A 27,314-nucleotide genomic window follows, 5' to 3' on the forward strand; every position below is an offset into this window, starting at 1 on the left:
GCGGGGTTATATAGGGAGTGGACTTCCTGTCTTGGGGTGTGTCAGTGTCCATCACCTGAAGGTGTCCTATAACCCACATAGTAACTACTATGGCTCTGTGTCCCGTAATGTACGATAAGAAAAGTACGTTTTCTCCTTCACTGATGGGCACCGATAAGGAAGCACTGACAATGAGCACTGATAGGCGGCACTGATGGGCATTGATGGGCACTCATGGGTAGCACTGATAAGCCACACTGATGGGCACTGAAAGGCTCTACTGATGGGTACTTTCAGGTTGTACTGGTAGGTAGCACGGTTGGCCACTGATAGGCGACATTGTTAGGCATCACTGATAGTAATGGCAGGTATTGTGAATGGGCAGTGATTGCCAGCTGTCTGGGTACTGATTGGCATTTCCCTGGTGGTCTAGGGTAGCCATCCCTGGAGGTCCTGGCGGCATCCTGGTGGTCCTTGGTGGGCATCTGAGGGGGGGGGGCGGCGCCGATAATCAGCACAGACCCCCCCGAGTAGCCGATTGGCTCGCCTCTACTCGTGTCTGTCAGATGCGAGTGAGGAAATGCCGATCAAAGGCTCTTCCTGTTTATATCATGATCAGCCATGTTGGACATGGCTAATCACGTGGTAAAGAGCCTCCGGCAGAGGCTCTTTACCAAGATCAGTGTAGCGGTGTGTCAGACTGACGCACTGCACCCCCGGTGGATGCGATGTGCGCCCCCACAGGCACACAAGAGCGGTCGTTCTGGAGGGCCATCATACGATGTCCACCCAGAACGAGAGCTGCGCTGCCCAGCCATCATTTGACAGCTGGCGGGAGGGAAGCGGTTAAGCTAGAAGTGGGTGGATGCAGATAACAGTACTTCTAGACTTTTTCTATACAAGACACGCCATCAAGTAAAGGGAATGTGAAAAAAATAAGTGTTTGAACTATTAAAAGGAACTATTAAACTCGACTTATTTGCTGCAGAAGAGAGTGCTTATATGGTCTGGAAGTTGTCAAATAGTCTTTGGAACACATATTTAGTTGGACAAAATAAATTTTCCCTCAAAATGCTTTCTACACTTCTCTAAATACAATAAATACCTCCCAATGATACACAGAAAATGGTTGATTGTACATGTGTTCTTTAAGCTTTGCCAGATCTTATTAATGGCAAACTCCAGACAAATAGAAAAGGCACAAAAATTATTGCAGGCACCTTACACAACTCTGTGGTGTGCAGTACTGCATTATCGCATGCACATTAACGTGGTCTCAGTTAAGGCAGATCATTAATTTTAAATATAGCTCAGGCCTAAAACCTTTTTTTTCCAGCAAAGTAGCAAATATCAGAGCACTACAATGCAGGTGTTTTCTATTTAAGATGAATGACATGGCAGCACACTAATACATACATTGCACAATGTATGTATGTATTGTACAACACACAATTAATTTTAGTAAGGCTAGAGCTATCCTGGCAGGTTTCTCATTCATTTTTAACACCACAGAAATACTCTGGAGTTGCTTTGACTGCCACACACAAAACAATTTAAAATCTTTGTGAGCATTGCTGAAGATTTTCATTGCTTGCATATGGTTGGTGTAACTTGTGTGATTACTAGAATATGTTCAATTATCACTAGAGATGATTATTAGATCATATAGCTAGTGGAAACGAGGCTGTACAATGGCTGGCTACATACGTTTACTGAATGTGAAGAATTTATTGCACATTAAATATAAAAAGATGACATTGCTTATGTTTTGGTGTTTTGGGTATTTTTTATTTTTTTGCCCTTAAAGGGTCATTCAAATGGGCATATGTGTATTTTCTTAATGAAACACAGGTTTTTGCTAGCAGTGGTACTACTACCTATGTACTACGTATCTAAAGTACACACGTTTAGATGCATTTGTGTGCTTACAGTGTTTAAAGACTTAGGCTGCTTTCACACTGGGGCGGTATTCAGGCGTTACAGCGCTAAAAATAGCGCCTGTGTAGCGCCTGAACAAAGCCGCCCCCTTTCACTCCAGTGTGAAAGCCTGAGGGCTTTCACACTGGAGCGATGCGCTGGCAGGACGGTGAAAAAAGTCCTGCTAGCCGCATCTTTGGAGCGGCGAAGGAGCGGTGTATTCACCGCTCCTAAACCGCTCCTACCCATTGAAATCAATGGGACACCGCGGCAATACCGCCGGCAAAGCGCCGCTGCGGCGGCGCTTTGCGGGTGGGTTTAACCCTTTTTCGGCCGCTAGCGGGGGTTAAAACCACCCCGCTAGCGCCCGCAGACCGCCGCTAAAACGACGGTAAAGCGCCGCTAAAAATAGCGGCACTTTACCGCCGACGCCGCTCCCGCCCCAGTGTGAAAGCAGCCTTATAGTTCTGCTGACTGTACACATGGCCATAACTTATGTGTTTATGTGTACACGTGTAAAATCTGCAGATAGGAAGAGCCCTGGAAATACCTGTATCCTACTTTTTTTGTAGACTGCTAAAATACAGTGTACATTTTCAATTGTAGATGCAGCTTTGTGTATGGCTCCATCATCTCCTATAGTACTGCATTTAGTTGCAGACAAAACTTATTTATAGCGAAAGTAAACCTTGACACTAAACCTAAATCATAAAAAAAATATGAATACATGGTGCATTACATGCTGTTCATACTCGCTATGAGATTTGTTTTTTCTGTATTCTGCAAAAAAAAAAAAAAAAAAAAAAAAAAAAAATGGTTGATCCTGCTGTTCTCTATCTCCACCTCTTCTGTTCATGACCCAATACGACTAGGGATTTTATAGTGGCAACTCTGCACATGTTCAGTTTTCAGTTACTTTCTATGCTGAGCATTTCCTCTATATCACATCTAAGCAGCCCATGTGACTACAGCGTCACAGATTTGGGTGAATACACAGTTGTTAATGTCAGCCCACTCCATCCCTCCTCCATGCCCACTAACCAGCTAAACACAATAGGGGTGGGATATTACATGTAGATTGATGGAGGCTTCAGAGACACGCTGGAGGGGTGTGAAACAGTCTGTGCCTGGCAGGCATCTGCCCACACCAGGTTATTGCCAAAAATAATAAAGGTTTGAGATATACAATTTTTTTTTTCAAATATAGATTTGTATGACAATTTAAAACAGTTTGTTGACATTTAGTATTTTTACTCTGTTTTCCAAAGGCTGTTTTTATTTTAACCACTTAAGGAGCAGGCCTCTTTTTCAGACCCAGTGTTTACATGTTTAAAACTGTTTTTTTTGCTAGAAAATTATTTAGAACCCCCAAACATTATATATTGTTTTTTTTTCTAACACCCTAGAGAATAAAATGGCGGTCATTGCAATACTTTTTTTCACACCGTATTTGCGCAGTGGTCTTACAAGCGCACTTCTTTTGGAAAAAATTCACTTTTTTGAATAAAAAAAAATAAGACAATAGTAAAATGAGCCCAATTTTTTTTTTTAATTGTGAAAGATAATGTTACGCTGAGTAAATTGATACCCAACATGTCCTGCTTCAGAACTGCGCCCGCTCGTGGAATGGTGTCAAATCGTTACCCTCAAAAATCTCCATAAGCAACATTTAAAAAATTCTACAGGTTGCATGTTTTGCATTACAGAGGAGGTCTATGACGAGAAATTTTGTTCTCGCTCTACTGATCGCCGCAATACCTCACGTGTGTGGTTTGACTGCAGTTTTCATATGCGGGTTCTACTCACGTATGCGTTCGCTTCTGCGCTCGAGCTCGTCGGGATGGGGCGTTTTTAAAAAAAAAAATATTTTTTCTTTCTCATTTTACTTGATTTTATTTATTTTTACACCGTTTAAAAAAAAAAGAAGAGCTGGATCATGTGTCAGCTGTATATCGATTAGGAAATTTGTTTTTTTAATTAAAATAATTAAACTCTTACAAACCACTTCGGCCTACAGGTAAGCCTAGATTAGGGCTTACCTGTATGTCCAAGAAATATCTCCTAAACCTACACAGTTTAGGAGATATTTGCCAAAAGACAAGCACCAGCTTGACAGCGGCTCGCAGGCGCACTGAGAGCGCCGCTGTTAACAGCAAGTGGCGGCTCCCATGCACGGGAGTAACGTCATCGCGACTCCGTCGAATGACAGCGCCGGAGCAGCGAGACCAACCAAGAAGATGGAGGCTGGGTACAAAAGGGGACAGCGGAGACTTCGCTGGCTCCTGTGTCAGGTAAGTGACACATAATGGACTACTATGCGATGCATAGTAGTCCATTATGTTTTACCTTTGCATGGAATCAAAGAGGAAGTAAACCCCATCAGGGTTTACTTCCTCTAAGTATGGCAGATGTACATTTTGCAAAATCCACAGGATTTTCACACAAATGAGTTTCAATAAGACTACACAAAGAAGATAGAGTGATGTGAAGAGGCAGAGCGTTCTAGCATGAATTGTTTTTTCTTATTTTAAAAGCATATTTGTTTTCAAAACAAGATTTGTAAAAAGTGTACAATGTAGCATTTAAAAGAAAATCAGTTTTTCTCATTTTAGAAAAAGGCATTTTAGCTCTTAAAATCTGTTCCAAAATTACTATCAGCACAGCATAATAAGACATAATACTTACCGCTCTGAGTAAAGAGAACTGCATGGTTATATATATCAGGTGCTAGGAGAAGGAACCCTGGAAGTGGTAATGCATGCTGGCAGAGTGAAGGAAAAGCAAAAACGTTAACTTTTTTCTGAATCTAAAAAGAAATTTTTACAAATCTAGCAATTTAGCTTACAAAATACATAATTGTGAGTGAAGGGGATGACAAAGTAAGGACTGCAAAGATTAAAAAACATATATATTATTACATGGAGTAGTATATATGTCATACTTCCTTCCATTGTGCAGTTTGTTTTGCACAGAGTGGCCCCGGTCCACCTATTCTGGGGTCCCCTGGCACTGCTATTATGTCCATAGACACAGAATGCCGGACTCAGCCCTGCCCCCTGGGTCATTGGTTTTGATTGACAGCAGGGAAGCCAATGACTGAGCTCAATCTATCTAAAGAAGAGCCTAGACAATGGGCAGAGAGGTAGATGGTGTCTTTGCCGTGGGAACGAACATGCTCAGGTGAATAAAAACGGGGGGGGGGGGGGGGGGGGTTTAGGGGTCAGTGCCAGAAATTTTTTCACCTTAACCTCCCTGGCACTATTCCCGAGTCTGGCTTGGGGTGAAATTTAAGAACCAAAAGTGGTAACTCCCGAGTCAGACTCGGGATCGCATCGCAGGATCCAGGAAGAGCTTATTTATCGCAGGATCCAGGGGACAAGATGTCTCCCCGCAGTGTGAGCGGCTCATCCTCCTCTCGATTCATCACGGAGCCAGGCAACGTTCCTTGCGAGCATTGCGACGCATGGGGACGGAGAACGCCACCAAATTCAAAACGTGAAACACACAATATACATACAGTATACTCTAATCTTACAGATTACATTACTGTATGAAATTATTTCACACCCCCTTTGTCCCTAGTGGTCTGTCCAGTGCCCTGCATGCAGTTTTATATAATAAAAACTGTTCTTTATGCCTGGAAACTTGAGATTGTCCATAGCAACCAAAACCGTCCCTTTAAATCAAAAGTGGTTTTAGACCAGCTAGAAAACAGCAATAAAAAATTAGAATCACTTGCAGAATTGAGCGATAGTGATTTGTGGGGAGATCCGTCAACAAACACTGAAAAGTTATGACAGCGACAATTCTACAACTGAGAAAATTTCAGTGTTTTTGATTTGATTACATTATTGAATAATTTTTATTATTTTATTATTTTTATTTGTATATTTATAGTTATTATAATTTATGATTTCATTTTTCAAAAACTTTATCATACCCGGGATGTCTACTAGACTCTGGTTTGGACCGATTTAAGTGAATTATTCCTAAGAATTACAGACCTACAATATAAAACGCCACATTTCCATGCAAAATAATGGTCCCGCTTTCAGCACCAAAAATCTGAAATAATCATACCGCTAGGGAGGTTATTGCATAGGATGCATTAATATGAAAAAAACACGAGGGTTTACAACCCCTTTAAAGCTGATCTCTATGTTTTAGCAAAGTTTAAATCGTTCATTTGGGCCAAGTTGGTTCAAACAAACTATTTCCTTCACTAAAAGACACAGTGGCTGTATTTGTTGTAGAAACAATGCTGTGGTTTGGCAGCAGGACAGTAAACCCCTATCTGGAGGCACATAAAGAAATGAATACTCATTACACAAATACATGATACTTGATTGATTGAAAAAAAAAAAAAGATCCCTTTAACTTGAGCACACAAAGGGTCTGATTGAGTCTCTGATGCGGTTTAAAACTATAAGTAAAAATAGAGAAAAAATAAATAAAAAGAAAACACACACACACACACACACACACACACACACACACACACTTTTGCCTCGAATGTTCTTGCTAGTCAGTTGTTAAAGGAGAAGTATAGCCAAGTAAGCGCTCAAGGCTGTACTTCTCCTATGGATCACAGGAGTGCAATTAGTTTTGCACTCCTGAGACCTGTTCACAGCAGAGAGCGAGTTGAAGTCCGCTCTCTGCTGACATCAGACGTCGGTCCAGAACCCTGGATCTGAGAGACTGAGCCGGCTGCCCCTGCCCCCTCCACAGCCCATCGCACTAATGAGCGAGGAGGGAGCAGAATAAAGAGCTTTGACTGACAGTCACCAGCTCTCTGCTTGGGGAGCTGTCTTAACCGACCATTCTGCGATGTTTAATCGCTCGTTCGGAAAGAGTATGCATCAACTGAAAACCTACCAAAAGACATGGCCGTCCACCTAAACTGACAGGTCGGGCAAGGAGAGCATTAATCAAAGAAGCCAAGCCAAGAGGCCCATGGTAACTCTGGAGGAGTTGCAGAGATCCACAGCTCAGCTTGGAGAATCTGTCCACAGGATAACTATTAGCTGTGCACTCCACAAATCTGGCCTTTATGGAAGAGTGGCAAGAACACAGCCATTGTTAAAAGAAAGCCATAGGAAGTCTCATTTGCAGTTTACAAGAAGCCATGTGAGGGACAAAGCATACATGTGGAAGAAGGTGCTCTGGTCAGACGAGACCATTATTGAAATTTTTGGCCTAAGAGCAAAATGCTATGTATCGTGGAAAACTAATACTGCACATCACCCTGAACACACCATCCCCACCATGAAACATGGTGGTGGCAGCATCATGTTGTGGGGATGCTTTTCTTCAGCAGCGGCAGGGAAGCTGGTCAGAGTTAATGGGAAGATGGCTGGAGCCAAATACAGGGCAATTTTAGAAGAAAACCTGTTAGAGTCTGCAAAAGAATTGAGACTAGAGTTCACCTTCCAGTGGGACAATGACCCTAAAAACATACAGCTAGAGCTACAGTGGAATGGGTTAGAACTAGAGGTCAACCATTAAATCGGCCAATATTTGGCGTTTTTTTAATCGGCATCGGCTGATTGTGCTGATAAAAAGGCCGATACATCTTCAGCTGGACTTACAAATGACTTCTGTAATAGAAGCCAATGCAAGTTGCCTGAGTCTTCTTGTTTCCTCTCTGGGCAGTCTGCCAAGAAAAGAGCAAAGAGATACAATGTTTACACTTATGAATGAACTGAGCTCTGTGTGTAGGAGTTCTCAGTTTAACCATTTAAAGACTAAATCTTCTCTGACACTTGTTGCTTACAAGTAAAAATCCTGTATTTTCTGCTAGAAAATCACTTAGAACCCCCAAAAATTATATATATTTTTTTTAGCAGAGACCCTAGAGCGGTGATGGCGAACCTTGGCACCCCAGATGTTTCGGAACTACATTTCCCATGATGCACAACCACACTGCAGAGTCCATGAGCATCATGGAAAAGGGAAGTTCCAGAACATCTGGGGTGCCAAGGTTCGCCATCACTGCCCTAGAGAATAAATAGCAGTTGTTACAATATTTTATGTCCCATTCAAACGCAATTTTTTGGGAAAAAAAGACACTAATGATTTAAAAAAAAACAAAAAAAAAAAACACACTAAACAATAGTAAGCCCATTTTTTTTTTGTCCAAAAGCTTTGATTACCTGTTTTTGTGTATTTAATATATCTTTTTATTTATTTTTTTTAATCTAAATTATACATACAAGTGAACTGATTGTAGGTTTGTTTTGTTTAATAAATGTTTAAAATGTAAGAAATTTGCTTTGTCGCTTATTACTTAAGGCTGCTTTCACACTGGAGCGGGCAGGCGTTGACAGTAAAACGCTGCTAGTTTTAGCGGCGCCTTACCGTCATTTTAGCAGCGCTATTCGGCTGCTAGCGGGGCAATTATAACCCAGCTAGCGTCCAAAGAGGAGGTTAAATATGCCCGTGAAGCGCCGCTGCCAAATCGCATTGCATGCGCTTCGGCAGTGGCAATGGTGCCCATTCATTTCAATGAGCAGGAGTGGTGGAGGAGCGGTATACACCACTCCAAACGTGATGCTTGCAGGACTTTTTTTTTTAACGTCCTGCCAGTGCATGACCTCAGTGTGAAAGCACTCGGGCTTTCACACAGACTGCAGGGGAACCGTTTTGCAGGCACTATTTTTAGCCCAAAAGTGCCTGAAAAATGCCCCAGTGTGAAAGGTGTCTGTTAGATTTTTAGATTTTATGAGATGAAGGGGGAAGGAAAAAAAAAATAAAAAATTTAAAAATCGGCCTAACATATCATAAAAAAATAAAAATAAATCGGCATTATATATCGGCGGCCACGATTTCTAAATATCGGCATCGGCCAGAGAAAAACCCATATCGGTCGACCTCTAGTTAGAGCAAAGCATATTCATGTGTTAGATTAGCCCAGTGAAAGTCCAGACCTACAGTGGATATAAAAAGTCTACACACCCCTGTTAAAATGCCAAGTTTCTGTTAAAATGGCCCAGTCAAAGTCTAGACCTAAATCAAATTGAGAATCTGTGGCAAGGCTTAAACATTTCTGTATAGAGGTGCTCTCCATCCAATCTGACAGAGCTATTTTGCAAAAGAAGAATGGGTAAATATATCACTCTCTAGATGTGTAAAGCTGATAGAGACAAAAATACTTGCACCTATAATTGCAGTGAAAGGTAGTTCTACAAAAGTATTGACTCAGGGAGGCTGAATACAAATGCACGAATGCACGCCTCACTTTTCAGATATTCATTTGTGAAAAAAAAAAAAAAAAAATTGAAAACCATTTATCATTTTCCTTCCACTTCACAATTATGTGCCACTTTGTCTATCACATAAAATGCATTTACTTGTTTGGTTGTAACATGACAAAATGTGGAACATTTCAATGATAGGAATAAATACTTTTTCAAGGCACTGTACATTGCTGGTGACAAAGATGATCAGAACAATAATGCCGCGTACACACGATCGGAATTTTGGTCGGAAAAAAACTTCCTGACAGAATTCTGACGGGATTTCGCTCAAGCTGTCTTGCATACACACGGTCACACCAAATTCCGACTGTCAAGAACGCGGTGACGTACAACGCGTACGATGAGACTAGAAAATTAAGTTTAATACCTAGTAGCCAATAGCTTCCATCTCATAGTTGAATCTGAGCATGTGTGAGTTTTTGCAAGTCGGAAATTGCATACACACGATCGGAATTTCCGATAGAAAGTTTTTCCGTTGGGAAAATTGAGCACATGCTCTCAAATTTTTGCTGGCGGGAATTCGGCCAGCTAAATTCCAATGGAGCACACACGGTCACATTTTCCGATGAAAAGCTCTCATCGGTCTATTGCTGGCCGAAATTCCGATCACGTGTACGTAGCATTATAGAGATTGTGTTCCTGTTAGGCGGATTCAGACAATAATAAAACCCTGACAAGGTACCAACTATTCCACTCAATACAAAAAAACATTTTCCTTCAACTACAACAATACATACTAACGTATTATTCTGCTCTGATCAACATATTTCTGTCTGGAAAAATTTCAGCACATAATGACGCAGCTCAATGTTGAGGAACATAATAGAGGCATCTTTTCACTCTCTAAGATGCCCTTTTTACACCTAATCATGTTACTGAAATGTTGTAAATTAACCTAATTAGTTGCAAAATGCTCTTTCAGCGCTTCCATGTTAGTACCACTTACTTTGACAGCCTTTTAGGCTTGGCTCACTCTGGTGCGATACGGGAAACCCTGCAATTCCTGTTCACACTGACATATAAAGTTAATAACACCCCCAAATCGGTTTGCAAATTGCAGTGCAAATTGTGAAATGGTACAGGAATGGGTGTTCATATGGTTGTGAACACCCATGCGATTTGATTCCAGTTTGAACCAAAAAAAAAAAGTCCTGCACCACTTTGGTGCAAATGCAATTTCAGACAGCTTGTATGACTGAATTTGCATTGCACAGACATCACATGTGATGTGTACAGCATTTTGGTGCGAATCACATGCAATGTCTATGATCACACCAGTGTTAGCCCAGCCTTAGTGCCCTTTCACAACATTTTTGAGACATGCTACTGCACTTTCCTAAAATGGTACATTTTCTTAGTTTACACATTTGATACATTTTTATTTTCTATTATGAATAAAATATGTGTATATGAGATTTGCAAATCATTGCAATGATTTTTATCGTGACTGCGACGTTATGGTGGACACATCGGCCATTTTTGACACATTTCTGGGACCATTGTCATTTATACAGCAATCAGTGCTATACAAATCCAACGATTCATGTGTAAATGACACTGGCAGTGAAAGGGTTAACCACTAGGGGGCAGTTTAGAGGTTAAGCATGTCCTGGGGAGTGATTCTAACTGTGGGGGGCGTGGCTACGTGTGGCATGTCACTGATCTCTGCTCATGATCACAGTGTGAAGTCAGTGACACTGTCACTAGGCAGAAGGGGGAGATGCTTGTTTACATTAGCATCTCCTCGTTCTTCCTCTCTGTGAGACGATTGTGGGTATCCCTGCGGTGATTGAGTCTGCAGGACCCTCGACTTGACTCATGGAACTTTGCCGCAGGCCGCCTCTTAAAAGGGCAACGTACAGGTACGTTAGTTTGCCTATACGAGCCCTTCTGCCGATGTATATCGTCATGAGGCAGTCGGCAATCGGTTAAAGGGTTTGTAAACCCTCTGTTTTTCACATTAATGCAATAAAGTGAAAAACCTACTTTAGTGTAGCAGCCCCCCAGTGACCCCGTTTTACTTACCTGAACCCGGTCTTTCCAGGACCGGGAACGAGCACACCCGTGCTCGCCGGTGTCTTGGGGTCCTGATTGAATAGGTTGATAGCAGTTCAGCTATTGGCTCCCGCTGCTGTCAATCAAATCCAATGACGCGGGGCTGAGTTCTGCTGTCTGTGTCAATGGACGCAGCAGCAGGACTTGGGAGCGTGCCTGCACGGGTGTCCTCAGGAAAGTGTTTTCCCATGGGGTGGGGGGGGGGGCACAAGATGCACGGAGGAGCCTGGAGTGCAGCTGAGGGACCCCAGAAGAGGAGGATCGGGGCCACTCTGTGCAAAACCCTTGCACAGAGGAGGAAAGTATGACGTTTGTTATTTTTATTTTTTTAAACAAACCTTTAGTGTCACTTTAATGGATATTTTTTAAACCTGATTTACTATGTAACTATGTTCCGGCTTTGACACCCATTCACTCAAAAAGGGCCATTAAACGCACGGGAATGCACAAAAAGTAATGCAAGCATCCATGTGGTGTAGCATGAAAGGAGGAATCTATTGTATGGGCAGTTTTAATCCATCAATGTCCACCCATAGCTTATTGTCAGCTCACCTTATAATGGGGAAATGCCTTATCCTTAATGATTTTTTTTTATCTACTAACGATTAATGCATCCCCACCCTTTTCTCCAAACAGCAGAAGCAATTTAATCTTCTGCCTGTGAGCAAAACAGCTGTGCCAATATCTGCAGTTTTAACTTAAAGGTTTGAATGGCCCAAGATATGTCTCTCTTCGAGTTTCGCTACCCAAACAGATTGGATACAATTACAAAAAAGTATATGTTATTTTTACCTAAAATGTCACGCTAGTTCTAGCAATCCAAAGTACAAGTAGAATACCTTACATTATAAAATAATGCTTCCTTAGAATGTTTTCCATATTCCTTATAGAGTGTTTCCTGAAAGATTCCCATTCGGGCTGACATCAGAAGGGCAAAGGTCAAAGCAGCAATACCTGTGAGAGACAGCAGAAATGTTGTTTTCACAAGGAAAGTCCAAAATGCCTCCATTAGCTCACAATTCTTACAAGTATGCATGCTTTACTAAGTGACATCATTTACCAAATAATACTTAATCCATCAAAAACGATTCCTAATAGGGTGTTTAATGTGAGGTTTTAAACCTAAATGACAGTTTTATTGCTATGGTCTACTTTCCTTCCACCTCATTTTAATTTCAAATGCCATAAGCAGAAAAGAGATGTTTTCCAGGCACACGTCAAGTATTCTTGCAAAAAAAAAAAAAAGTGCAAAGAATGGCTCTAAATCTTAATTCAAATTTCCCCATGCACAAAGGTACAGTACAGATGAATCATTTGTTGGTTTTTATTTCTTTTTTTTTTAAAGGGATCACATGACAAGGCTTCCGAGGTTTTAAATCATTGATAAGATTGCTTCAAAATATGTTGACATTTTTGAAGTATCCGGATAGAAAATGTAAAACATTAAAAATAAGTGTCTATACTGTTAACAATCCAGTAATACAGTGTCTCAACCTACTCTGCACATGCTCAGTTGCTCTCAGTTTAGACGATATGCTGACAGCCATAAAGCGGAATTAAACCCTCCTATCCTTTACAGACATTGAAGCTGCTTCTGTTTAATCTGCAACAGCCATGGTGCTGCACATGTGGTCAGTTACAACTCCAGCAATTTGATGGTTTGACAGTTTGGCCGAGAACACAAGCAAATGCGACAGTTAGCAATCCTGGCATTCCAGGATTGTAGCTGTTTTTTGAAAATCAATGGGTTTAGTTCCACTTTATGATTTACTATTGTTCTGGGGCTGTGGGCTTCAGCAAAATGGCAGTCTCCAGCAAGAAGAAATAGGAGCAATGCTGGATGCAATTTACAGCACACACATATTTTTGTAACATAATTATTGTGGGATGTATGTTCCTTGCTAGCCACTTGCCGACAACACCTTCCGCACTTATTCTGCGGCAAGGCGGCACGGCTGCGCAAACTGACGAACCTGTATGTCGGTCTGTGCATGTGGTAGTGTGGGGCATGCGTGGGTCTAGCGGACTCAATGTCCACCGGCCTCTCACAATCGCAGTACAGAGAGGCAGAACGGGGATCTGCCTGTGTAAACAAGGCAGATCCCCGTTCTGACAGGAGACAACAATGAAATCTTCTGTTCTTAGTGATCAATTAGACATCGATTAGTGCATTCTTTTAGCACTCATTACTGTATTGGTGTCACTGATGCCCAAAAAGTGTCACTTGGGATCAGATTTACCAGTAAAAATAAAAAAAAATAAAAGTTTAAAGTCCCTAAGACTGGTTTCAAACTAGTGCGAATTGGATCCAACTCACAATAAACAGGAGATTGTGACTGGTTCTCTATGGAGCCAGTTCTCATATCTCCACTGCGGCTCCGGTGCGAATTTGCACCGGGTCCTGTGCGTCTTTTGGTCCAATTCAGGTCCAAATTCAGCCAAAAATTCGGGGCTGAAATCGGAGTTGAAACGGTGAACGGGGAGCACCGGACCCCTGCTGTGAGCCGCATGCGGCTTACATGTGAACCCAGCCTAAATCGATCCTCTATTTTGTAGACGCTATAACTTTTGTGCAAACCCATCAGTATACGCTTATTTCGATATTTTAACCAAAAATATGTAGCAGAAAACATATTGGTCTAAATTGATGAAGATGTGATTTTATTTTACATTTTTGGATGTGTGTTATGAGAAAGTAAAACATCCCCCCCCCCCCAAAAAAAAATTGACACTATTTTTTTTTTTTATAGCGCAAGAAATAAAAACCACAGGAGGTGATAAAATACCACCAAAAGAAAGCTCTATTTGTGGGAAAAAAAGACATAACTTTTGTTTGGGTACAACGTTGCATGCCCGCGCAAATGTCAGTTAAAGTGACGAAGTACCGTAAATCCTTCCGGGGCTGAAATGGCTAAAGAACATTTTTTTTTTTATCAAAATATTATGGGTAAAAGTCCACTTTAAATATTGTATTCATTAGGTTAAAAATAGGGGTTACATATTTTTCAGTCTATGATGAATATAACTGATAAAAAGAAAAACTGATCCGTACCAACATTTCTCATACACTTTCAGGGAACTCACACTACCTACAGTCTTGACAGGTGGAAAGTCAGACTACTTGTACTATGCCTTGGATATGGTTAAAGAACTGAAATATGATGACAAGTAAACCTGCATTGTCATCATAGTAGCACCCTAAGGGCCAAGTTAATCTTTAACATTCATGTGTGTTAACTTAAATGCACACACATTGTGATGAGAGTTAAGCCTCATACACACGATCGGAATTTCAGCAGGGGATTGTGCGATGACAGACTGCCTAAAATCTGACCATTCATCCAACTTTTGGCCTACAAATTTTGGTTAGCAGGCTAGTAAATTTTCGGCGGACAACGGTACGTTGTCAGATTTTGGTATTGTGTGTACACAAGCCCATCACACAAAAGTCCATAGTACAAACATGCATGCTCGGAATCAATGCTCAAACACGACATTAGCAGAAGGTGCCCAAAAGGTAGCATCCAAGAGCTGGAATTTCACGTAATACATCACTACGTTCGTGCTTGTTGGCCGACAATTGTGTACCGTTTGTATGCAAGACAAGTTCACAGCACACGCCCTTCAGACAAAAGTCTGACCGATCAGTTTTTTTTTTTTTTTTTAATCAGTTGAATCCTGTTGGACAACAATCCGATTGTGTGCACGAGGCTTAAGTGTGCACTGCGTTTTAGAAAGGCAGTGCACACCAAGCAAGACAGCGTGTTATGCACTGATGTACACTGCAATGTGTGCGTTTTCCCTTACTATTCTGGGGTGCCATTGAAAATGAATGGCACTGCAAAAACACTAATGCACATGCTGTGCGTTGATTGCATTGTAAATTAGTTAAATGGACTGCCTAATGTACCCCAACAGACCTAAAATAACACCTGCTGCTTTTTTTGTTGCAGTGCACAGTACTGCATTACCATACATTCCAAAGCAGTTGTGGTGTGAAGTTACTACCACGCAGCGGTTTAAACAGGTCCTTTCAGTGTAAAAGCTTGTATAAGGTTGCTACATTGATGTAACACATCTTCACCATTTCAGCACTTTTCTGACTATTATTTGGCCATGTCACATGTAGTATGAATCTTCACATTCAATTGTGAGCATTTTAAAAGTTTTGGCTAAGTGTAAATTCATTGCCTAAGCTAGAAAAGTCATTTACCTAAAAGCCACCAAAGAAGTGTTACAAATCCCTCTTCATCGCTGGATGCTGGCTGAGATGTCTGCAGAGCAAATAAAAAGGCATATGGGACTTGGGTTAGGTACTGGGACATTATCAAGCAGGACACAAAACATTTCACACGTTCCTTTTTATGATATTTACAAAAACAAAATATTTTCCTTATCTGCACCATTACAGCCTTCAGCACCGCCATCTGTCAGTCCATACAAAATTGACATATTAGTTATAGGAGTTAGAGACTGGGCGGCAGGGCAGTATTCCAACATAACAATCCCAAACACACCTCCAGGATGACCACTGCCTTGGTAAAGAAGCTGAGGGTAAAGGTGATGGACTGGCCAAGCATGTTTCCAGACCTAAACCCTATTGAGCATCTGTGGGGCATCAAACGGAAGATGGAGGAGTGCAATGTCTCTAACATCCACCAGCTCCGTGATGTCGTCATGGAGGAGTGGAAGAGGACTCCAGTGGCAACCTGTAAAGCTCTGGTGAACTCTATACCCAAGAGGATTAAGGCAGTGCTGGGAAATAATGGTGGCGACACAAAGTATTGACACTTTTGACCCAATTTGGACATTTTCACTTAGGGGTGTACTCACTTTGGTTGCCAATGGTTTAGACATTAATGGCTGTGTGTTGAGTTATTTTCAGGGGACAGCAAATTTACATTGTTATACAAGCTGTACACTCACTACTTTACATTGTAGCAAAGTGTCATTTCTTTAGTGTTGTCACATGAAAAGATAAAATAAAATATTGACAAAAATGTGAGGGGTGTACTCACTTTTGTGAGATACTGTATATCACTGTGCTATTCAGTGCATGTTTGCATGCTTTTTAAAGCACATGTGTAATAATTGCACTTCTCCATGCATCAAAGTACTAATTGCCACATGCATTCGATAGATTTTGCATCAGCTAATAAAATCTGTAGTATGTGTCAATACAACATATGACTGTTACTCAAGGTCAGATCTCCCACCACAGTTTTTTTCAATAGAAGCAGAAAAACTATTAATAAACAGAAAAGGCAAAGCTTACCACTTGCTTTGCAGACATCAGTGTACAAATAAAAATTCCAAAAGACACTAGGGCAATTGACAAGTATTTAGAAAAGGTGTACCTGAAAAATAAGAATCAAGTGTGTCATTGCAATCATAATAGACCATGTATAAAGCATTAAAGTCCTAAAAAAAATACCAACAAAATACCAACAAAATATCAGTACACCTAGAAAAGGAGATGGAATAGCAATCTTTCAAAACCACAGTGACCTAACAAAAGTAACAACATACTTTCCTACAGTGCATCCAGAAAGTATTCACAGCGCTTCACTTTTTTGTACATTTTGTTACAGCCTTATTTCAAAATGGATTAAATTCATTATTTTCCTAAAAATTCTACAAACAATACCTCATAAATGACAACGTGAAGGAAGTTTGTTTGCAAATGTATTAAAAAATAAATCACATGTACTGCCAGTGACATTTTTACAGTAATCAATGCAATTTTTTAGCATTGATCACTGTATTAATGCCAATGGTCCCAAAAATGTGTCAAAATTGTCAGATGTGTCCGCCATAATGTCACAGTCACAATAAAAAAATAAAAATAAAATAAAAAGTTATCAATAAAAAGGCCACAAAACTATACACTATTTTGTAGACGCTATAACTTTTGTGCAAACCAAACGCTTATTGTGATTTTTTTACCAAAAATATGAAGACGAATACGTATTGGCCTAAAGTGAGGAAAAAATGTTTTTCCAAATATATTTTGGGGATACTATAGCAAAAAGTAAAAAATAAAGTTTTTTCAAAATTGTCGCTATTTTGTTTGTTTATAGCGCAAAAAATAAAAACCACAGAGATGATCAAATACCACCAAAAGAAAGCTCCAATTGTGGGGGAAAAAAAAAAAAGGATGTCAATTTTGTTTGGGTGCAACGTTGCACAACCGCGCAACTAAATTGTCAGTTAAAGTGACAGTGCAGAATCGCAAATAGTGCTCTGGTCAGGAAGGGAGTAAATTCTTCTGGGGCTGAAGTGGTTAAGAGGTCCGGCAAAAAAAAAAAAAAAAATATGGGAGAAACTGCCCAAAAATAGGTGTGCAAAATAATGAATTTAATCAATTTTGTAATAAGGCTTAACATAACAAAATGTGGAAAAAGTGAAGCACTGAATACTTTCTGGATGCACTGTATGTACAAATTGCCTAATGGAGTCTGTCAATCCAGCACGTTTTCAGAACATTATCCTTCCTAGGCTCTTAATATGTATATTTAAATCACTTTGGATTCAGTCAAATAAGCAGTATAAAACTGCATGAACATCTTGTGAATGTAGAATTTATTTTATTCTGAGATTTGCCTAAATGCAGAAATCCCACCAAAATTCAGCCTCTATTCACTTTAATAGCTCATTACAAGATAGCCAAGAAAAAGCTTTAACTGCAATATTCACTTTGAATAAGGAGCTCTCCCCTTTAGTACTTCTTTTACAACAGAAGATGTTCTCAGTTTGATGGCTAGCATTAACCAACTTCCTCTGAGCCCAGTCTGGATTCTCACCTGCCTGTGACAGGTCAATAAAAGGAGAAGCAGCACTGTAGTGAGCTAATCTATTCCTGCGTTTTCCTCCTAGCCCCATCAGTACATGAATTGATTGACTCACCTTCTTCCTCAGACACTTCAGCCCTGCAGAACAGGGTTTGCAAGAGGCTGATACTAGGTTAATTCCAGGTACTTACACTACTCTGCTTGCATTTAACAAAATTCATTTCATTATGTATTAATGATTACAGAGGTGTATTTATTTGTGTCTATTATATCTGCCTAGAGTTCAGCTTTCAAGTTGCCAGCAAACTCAACAATACATCACTTGAGTCAAGGCTAAGAAGGAAAGGAGTTATTGGAATTACAGCATCTCAGTATCAACAGTTTTTGTTACACATCATATCGTTTCTATAAGCATATCACTATTTGTTTGGAGAAGAAGCCAGAGAGACATAGTGGATTTTCTCCATTTTAGATACTGTTAGAGCCACGTGGGCCCCCAAAAGACAACACATTTTTACACAGATAGGATTACTACCGTTTAAAAACTATAGCCGATTTATGTTAAAGTGGTGTAGTGGTTAGCACTTTCACCTAGCAGCAATAGGGTTGCTGGTTCAAATCCCGACCATGACACTATCTGCTTGGAGTTTGCATGTTCTCCCTGTGCCTGCGTGGGTTTCCTCCGGGTACTCCGGTTTCCTCCCACACTCCAAAGACATGCTGATAGGTTAATTAGACCCTGTCCAAAAAAATTGACCATAATATGTGTATGTCAATGTTGTAAGTGTGTCGGGACTCTACAGGTTAAAGGACCGCATAAATAGCTGCAGATGGACACCGGTGGCAAGAAAAGCACCCCGAGGCGATTCAGTTCGTATAGGTAGCGCTATACAAGTCATTCATTCATTCATATGTTAAAGCTAACCAAAAAAAAAAAAACTATGTTGCAGCTTACCAGTTCTTAGATATGGTGGTTGCTTAGATTTGATTAGGCCAATAGCATTTTCACCAGCTACAGAAATGATCTGCTGAGCTTACCAGAAATGCTTTAAAGCAAGGGTGTCAAAACTTTTTTAAGAGGAACAGATTTGATGAAGTGAACATGCGTGAGGGCCGACCATTTTGTCTGACATTCTTTGAACCATTAAAATTTGGTCCAAGTGTGTTAGTTTGAGCACTAATACACTGCCTGACAAGAAATATCTCACCTTTGTGTCTGTGTGCGAGTAAAGAGACGAACTTGTGTGTTTTATTTGGATATCCCGTATTTATTGGGGTATAACACGCACCTTCACTGTGAAGCAAAATAAGGGTCAGTGTCACTCTGAAGCCTCACAAGTGCCATAAATGCAGCGCCCACCACTGCCATTAGTGCCGGATTGATGCAGCCTGATTGATGCCCATCCATCTGCAGCTTTGGAGGGCACGGGGGGGGGGGGGGGGGGGGGGGAGATGATGAGCGCCAAAAGATTATACAGGAAAAACTCCTGTTTTCTCAGTAGACAGAACAGTCATCCAATGGCAGCACAGGAGTTGGGACTTACTATTACAGAGGCTGCCATGTAAACAGGAAAGACTCCTGTGTGTACGGCACTTGTCCCGCCTCCTCCCTGTCACCTCAAAGGCAGCCAGCATATATACCTTTTGTGGCCCTTACGCTGGGAGATCGTTGGGGGCCACAAAAGATATATATGTCCAAATAACCAGACGGGCTATTCAAAACCGGAACACAAGCCGGTCTTTGGACATGCCTACTTTAAAGGGGAGAATTTTGGTATTAACTGATTTTTAGAGTTCCAAGTTTTTATGAAAAAAAAAACAGAAAAAAACAAAAAAAAACCCCCAACTATAAAATAAGCAGATAGCAGGATTTACCTATCAAATTATAATAGTAAGGCCTTGACGACATTAAAAAAAAAAAAAAAAAAAAAAGTCTTGCTTTTTTTTTTTTTTTTTTTTAACCAAATACTACCATAAAAGCTTATGGTTTTATTTTTAAATTCAGAATAGCCATGTTTTTCAGTGCATTTGGTGTTTTTTGAGCTTTTTTCAGAGTTAGAGCATTTTTACAGCTAAAAAAAACTCCTCTCAAAACCCATTAGTTCTGGGGCTTTTTCCAGCCAGAAAATGCCCCTGCCAATACATGCTGATAACAGCCTATGTGTGCATGGACACATAAGAAAAACATGCTACAGAGTTTACCTGCTGCAGAAAAAAAATGGCTGAAGCCAAAAACAGCAGCTGTAAAATGTCCAAGGTGCATGAGGCCTAAGGGATAAATGGAGCTTTAGAGATCAAAACACAAAGTCACTATAGCATATAGTAGGCAATGTCCATAACACTTATGGAAGCTGGACCAGAGAGCTAGAAGCAATCTCTGTAGATCTAAAAGAGAGGAGGGGGAGGTGTCATCTAAGCATCTTCATAAACAAAGCTGGCGGCTGCAGTTTTTTCATACAACGGGAATCTATAGCACCGAGATGCCAGCAGTGTTTTGCACTGATGAGCGAGCTGTTTTCTTCACTATGTGAGTTGCCAATGATGTGCTTAATAAAAAGGTTTTGTTTTTAAAACTACACTTAGATGGTGCCTCCCCCTTCTCTCTTGTATTTACCTATCAAATTAGTAGAAGGTTTAAATGTGCCTCAATTTAAGAAGAATCTTAAAATATACAAGCCCAAGAAAAAACTCAAGACGGAACAGAAAGCAACATTTGTATCCATGTCTCTGTTTTACTCTTAATTGGAGATATCAGCATTCCTGCTGATTTGCAGCAGAAAGGTATATGGGCAAATACAGGTCCATATATATTTGGACACAGGCACACATTTTTATTTTTTTCAGGCATCTACTAAAACATATTCAAGCTATAGTTATATAATGATTTGGGCTGAAAGTGGAAATTGGAAGAAGGGTTTAGGAATTGCAGCTCTTAAGAATAGCTACTCCCCCCCCCCCCCCCCACCTTTTTTTTTTTTCCAAGGGACCCAAAGTAATTGGACAATTAAATCAAAAGCAGTTTCATGGCCAGGTGTGGGCTACTCTATTGTTACTTCGTTATCAATTAAGCAGGTAAAAGGTCGCGATATGATTCTAAGTGTGGTATTTGCATTTGGAATCTATTGCTGTGAACCTACATACTGCGTTCAAATAATCTGTCCAAGCAAGTTAAACAGGCCATTGTAAGACTTCAAAAATGAAACAAATCCATCAGAGAGATAGCAGCAACATTAGGCCAAATCAACAGTTTGGTACATTCTGAGGAAAGACAAACCCACTGGTGAGCTCAGCAACATAAAAAGGCCTGAATGTCCACGGAAGAAAAACAGTGCTGGATGATCACAGGATCTTTTCTATGGTAAAGAAAAACCCACTTACAACATCCAGGCAAGTGAAGGACACTCTCCAGGAGGTGGGCGTATCATTGTCAAAGTCTACAATCAAGAGAAGATGTGACGTGCAAATACAGAGGGTTCACCACAAAGGTGCAAACCATTCATAAGCCTAAAGAATAGAAAAGCCAGATTAGACTTTGCAAAAAACATCTAAAAAAGCCAGACCAGTTCTGGAAAAGCATTCTTTGGACGGATGGAATTAAGATTAATCTGTACCAGAATAACAGGAAAAAAAAAAAAAAAAAAGTATGGAAAAGGCTTGGAACAGCTCATGATCCAAAGCACACAAGATCATCTGTAAAACATGGTGGAGGCAGTGTGATGGCACGGGCATGCATGGCTTCCAGTGGCATTGGGTTATTGGTGTTTATTGATGATGTGACAGATGACAGAAGCAGCCGGATGAATTCTGCAGTGTTTAGATATATCATGTCAGCCCAGATTCAGCCAAATGCAGCAAAGTTGATTGGACGGCGCTTCACAGTACAGATGTAGAGTGATCCAAAGCACACTGCATATGTAACCCATTAGCTTTTGAAGGAAAAGAAGTGGAATATTCTGCAATGGATGAGTCAATCACCTGATCTCAACCCAATTGAGCATGCATTTCACTTACTGAAAGCAAAACTAAAAAAGGCACAAAGAACTGAAGACAGCTGCAGTTATAGCCTGGCAAAACATCAAAAAGGAGGAAACCCAGTCTTTGGTAATGCCCATGGGTTCCAGACTTTAGGCAGTCATTGCCAGTAAAGGATTCTCACAAAATATAAAAAAATTAACATTTTACTTATGATTATATTAATTTGCCCAATTACATTTGAGCCCTTGAAAATGGGGGGAGGGACTGTGTAAAAGCGGTTGCTGTTCCTAAAACGTGAAGTAAAGCTGAAAGTCTGCACTTCAAAATTTATTTGGATTGTTTCATTTTAATTTTTTTCTGGTGGCATACAGAGCCAAAAAGTTTGAAAATTGAGCCTGTGTCCAAATTTATATTTATATTTTTAAATATCTACCTACCTAACTGTATATGTGCTTATCTCGAAACATCTTTTGAAGACAACCCTGTTAACAAATATTCAGAAAAACTGTAGCCTTTAAACAACTGTGGCTTTCGTCCAAAAAGCTAAAGCAAATGAGTAGTGTCTATGATACTTTTTTTTTTTTTTTTTTTTTAGGGTTGAACCCATACCAGTATCGTATTTGAGCCCATACAAAATGAATGGGCTCAAATCGCGCTGCAAAGAATCAAATGTGATTTGAACAGGAATGCATCGATCCTGTGTGAACCCAGGCTTCTTGTAGTGACTTCAGTCTGGGTTCACACAGGAGCGGTGCGGGAAACTGCATGATATTTGGACAGGAATCGCACTGTATTCCTGTTCAAATTGCATGTGAATTTTTGCAGTGCCATTTGAGCCTATTCATTTTGCATGGCCTTAAATCGTACTGAAAATGTATCGGTACTCGCTGGTAAAAAAAAAAAAAAAAAATTCGGTGCAACCCTACTTTTTTTTTTATTTTAATTGCACAAACATTAAAATTTGTTCAGGACAAGCTTTTGGGGTGTACCCCCTTCTTTTAAAGTCCAACTCAAAAGTCCTAAACAATTTCCTCCTGCAATAGCAGCCTGTGAATACCAACCACTGCAGGGGCAGTAAGTACAATCTCCTCTGTTTTCCAGCACTGCAGCCTCCAGAATATTTTCAGCATCCACAAGTGTGTAATGCTTGCATTTTAATTGCGCACTGTGGTTCCTTCCTTTGAAGACGGAAGATTAATGGCCAAATTGCACTTCCCAGTTAGCTGCTCACAATACAACAGGTTGCTTGAAATTAGAAAGTTGACAAATCAGTTGGCATCTGCCCCAAACCACTTGAGTCCCTGATGTCATTCCAAAATAGTGCTGAGATAATGGCCATTTGTCCCTGTGGGACCTGGACAGCTTCTGGTTGACAGAGACATAAGTATTTGCATACTGCCATGGGCAACAGCCGATGTTCCATCAGATTAGGCGACCCGTCAGAATTGGTAACGGAAGTGAGATTCCATCGCCGCCATCTTGCTACACCCCGCAACTACTCCACAGAAAGGATACCCTGAGAAGGGAGCAGGTGGACATCTCGTTACGCCCACCAGAATTTTGCATTTCACAGTTATTCTTAACAGTAAACAGACCTCATATGGTCAAATACAGGATTTGTAAAATCCATCGGACTGTCTAGATGTTGAATTATAAAGGCAGCGGCCAACCTGCTGATCTCACAGGTTTGCCAATCTGACAGAACATCACTGCTTTTATAATTCAACATGTAAAAACAGTGGAGTGGATGTAAACATGGAGTGAGCACTATAAAAATTAAATAAAAAATAAGTGCTCACTCCATGTTTACATCCACTCCACTGTTTTTACATGTTGAATTATAAAAGCAGTGATGTTCTGTCAGATTGGTAAACCTGTGAGATCAGCAGATTTGCCGCTGCTTTTATAATTCAACATGTAAAAACAGTTGAGTGGACGTAAACACGGAGTGAGCACTTTATTATTATTTTTATTATAATTTGTGGTAATATTTGTAATTTTTTTAAATTTTATTGTTTTTAAGACTAAAATATGACTAAAATTAACCACTTGCTTACTGGGCACTTAAACACCCTTCCTGCCCAGACCAATTTTCAGCTTTCGGTGCTCTCACAATTTGAATGACAATTACTCAGTCATGCAACACTACCCAAATGAATTTTTTGTCCTTTTTTCCCCACAAATAGAGCTTTCTTTTGGTGGTATTTGATCACCTCTGGGGTTTTTATTTTTTGCGCTATAAATGAAAAAAGACCGAAAATTTTGAAAAAAAACGCATATTTCTTTGTTTCTGTGACAGAATTATGCAAATTATTAATTTTTCTTCATAAATTTTGGCCACAATTTATACTGCTACATATCTTTGGTAAAAATAACCCAAATTAGTCCATATTATTTGGTCTTTGTGAAAGTTATAGAGTCTACAAGGTGTGGTGCGAATCGCACAAAATTGATCACATCTGATGTACTGGTGGCCTATCTCGCTTCTTGTGACCCGAACAAGTCAGGAAAGTACAAATACCCCCCAAATGACCCCTTTTTGGAAAGTAGACATTCCAAGGTATTTAGTAAGAGGCATAGTGAGCTTTTTGATGTTGTCATTTTTTTCCTACAATTCTTTGCAAAATTAAGATTTTTCATTTTTTTTTTCTCCACAAAATTGTCATTGTAATAGGTTATTTCTCTCACGTGGCATGTGTATACCACAAATGACACCCCCCAAAAAATTCTGCTACTCCTCCTGAGTATTACAATACCACATGTGTGTGACTTTTTCACAGCCTGGCCACAGAGAGGCCCAACATGCAGGTAGCGCCATCATGTGTTCTAGGAACATAAATTACACATCTAACTTGTTGACTATTTATTACACTTTTGAAGCACCAGGACAATGACACGCGACACTGATGACAGATGGCACTGATACGTGGCAATGATGACAGGTGGCACTGATGACAGATGGCACTAATATGTGGCACTGATGACAGATGGCACTAATATGTGGCACTGATGACAGATGGCACTAATACGTGGCACTGAAGACACGTGGCACTAATACGTGGCACTAATACGTGGCACTGAAGACACGTGGCACTAATGCGTGCCACCGATGACAGATGGCACTAATACATGGCACTGATGACGCGTGACACTGATGACAGATGGCACTGATAAGTGGCATTGATGACACGTGACACTGACAACAGATGGCACGTGACACTGACAGGTGGCACTGATGACAAATGGCACTGATACGTGGCACTGATGACAGATGGCACTATGTGGCACTGATGACATGTGGCACTGGGGGCAGGTAGCACTGGGGGCAGGTGGCACTGGGGGCAGGTGGCACTGCTGGGGGCAGGTGGCACTGCTTTTGTTTGTTTTTTTACTACAGGCAGAACGGCTGCCGCTGCAGCCGTTCATCTCTCCCCTCTCACACTGTCTGTGCGAGGAGGGAGAGCAGCGCTGAGAGATGATCTCATATGTTTACATATGAGATCATCTCCCATTGGACACGCCGATCACGCTGTAAACGGCCGCTGTGATTGGCCGGTTACAGCGATCTGTGTTTGCCTGTCCCCGGGGGACACGGCGAACACAGAACTTCCGCGATGCGCGCCCGCGGCTGCGCGCATTGCGGAAGTAAACATCAGGACGTCCAGGGACAACCACCCGGATGAACGCGCCTGCTCTACGGCCGTCATTCGGCCATAGGGCGGGCGCGAGGTGGTTAAAAACGACTCAAACTAAATCGAAATGTGACGTCAAAATTAACACTGAGCACAAGGGAGAACGCAACCAACCTGACCAGTAAGAAGCTGTTCTGTGTCTCTGTATGCTTTCCGTTGGTGGCCGAAAAAAAGGGTAAACTGCACCAATAAAATCACAAATTTGAATACAGGATAGGCTTGACAAGTGAGAAAAATGACTGTGTACTGAGATTACGGAAACAAGCAGGGACAGATTGGCCCACTTTCAGTTAGCTTCTTAGGAGAATTTTTGAGACATGAAATTGTGAATGCCTATTCTAGTGGTCATTTCCGATGTACAGTAAGGGACACTGAATTTATGAAGATGCAACCGCTTACCTTTTATGCAAAATCATGATACCCAGGACCATGCTCGCTATCAATGATCCCTTTAAAAAAAAAAAAAAAAAAGTTGTTCAAAATTATGAGCAATTTATACAAAGCTACACAACAGAAGAAGGTTTAAATGACAAAAATAAAACCGTAATCTAATTTGTTAAAAATAAAAATAAAAAAAAGGGGTTAGATAATAGGCAGAAAAAAACACTTAAGCATCATACACGCGATCGGATTTTCAGACGGGAGATGTGTGATGACAGGCTGTTGGCGGAAAATCCGACCTTTTGTACACTCCATCGCACAATTGTTGTCGGATTTTCCGCAGACAAATGTTGGATAGCAGGCTTTAAAATTTTCCGGACAAATGTCTGTTGTTGGATTTTCCGAACATGTGTACACATGTCCATTGGAAAAAAATCCAAGGTACAAACACGCATGCTCGGAAGCAAGGACAAGCCAGAAGCGGTCGGTCTTGTAAACTAGAGTTTGTAATGGAGAATTAACATTCTTGAAGTGGCAAATTATGAAATTTAGAAATGCAGCGCACAATTCTCTTCTTTAAAGGGATAATAATGAAGCTGCTTTGCTGGTAAAATTGATGGAGTTATTGCAAACAAATTTTCAAAGGCTTTTTTTTTTCCTAGTGATAAAGATTATTATGCTTGTTTTTTGGAGCAAGTTACCACAGCACCCTTATCCCATAGTTTTTAAAATCAAAAGATACAACTATGTTGGTGTCCCTTGTCAATTTTACATTGTATTTATTTTTTTAATTTAACTGGCTACTCCCAAACTGTCATTTGAAGTAAAACACATTGCCAAGTATTATTCTAAACCTTTTTTTTAATGCACAAGAAAAAAAATGAAAACAAATAAAATATTAGACATGCTATCTGCCAATAGAACTTAACCAAAAAGTGCATTCTATGCAGCCAATAAAAAAAAAGAGGAAGAGGAAGAGGAAGAGGAAGAGGAAGAGGAAGAGGAAGAGGAAGAGGAAGAGGAAGAGGAAGAGGAAGAGGAAGAAGAGGAAGAAGAGGAAGAAGAGGAAGAAGAGGAAGAGGAAGAGGAAGAGGAAGAGGAAGAGGAAGAAGAAGAAGAAGAAGAAGAAGAAGAAGAAGAAGAAGAAGAAGAAGAAGAAGAGGAAGAGGAAGAGGAAGAGGAAGAAGAGGAAGAGGAAGAGGAAGAAGAGGAAGAAGAAGAGGAAGAAGGAAAAATAACAAATCAAATCATTATTATTCAACCAAAAA

At 40.5% G+C, this 27,314-nt stretch overlaps 1 protein-coding gene across 1 annotated transcript in view; it reads right to left on the reverse strand.

Annotated features, from left to right (window-relative positions):
* SLC35B4 (solute carrier family 35 member B4) overlaps positions 1 to 27,314 on the reverse strand; it is a 71,736-nt gene that overhangs the window by 18,757 nt on the left and 25,665 nt on the right. The window contains exons 4-8 of the mRNA XM_077470792.1: positions 26,065 to 26,114; positions 16,483 to 16,564; positions 15,421 to 15,481; positions 12,052 to 12,161; positions 4,582 to 4,657 (exon numbers count right to left, since the gene is read on the reverse strand). Of these exons, the coding sequence (XP_077326918.1) occupies positions 4,582 to 4,657; positions 12,052 to 12,161; positions 15,421 to 15,481; positions 16,483 to 16,564; positions 26,065 to 26,114 (379 nt within the window). The remainder of the gene's footprint in view (positions 1 to 4,581; positions 4,658 to 12,051; positions 12,162 to 15,420; positions 15,482 to 16,482; positions 16,565 to 26,064; positions 26,115 to 27,314) is intronic.

Source organism: Lithobates pipiens, unplaced genomic scaffold (assembly GCF_037356315.1).
Source record: "Lithobates pipiens isolate NorthernLeopardFrog02 unplaced genomic scaffold, aLitPip1_a1.2 Scaffold_8, whole genome shotgun sequence".
NCBI lineage: Eukaryota > Metazoa > Chordata > Amphibia > Anura > Ranidae > Lithobates > Lithobates pipiens.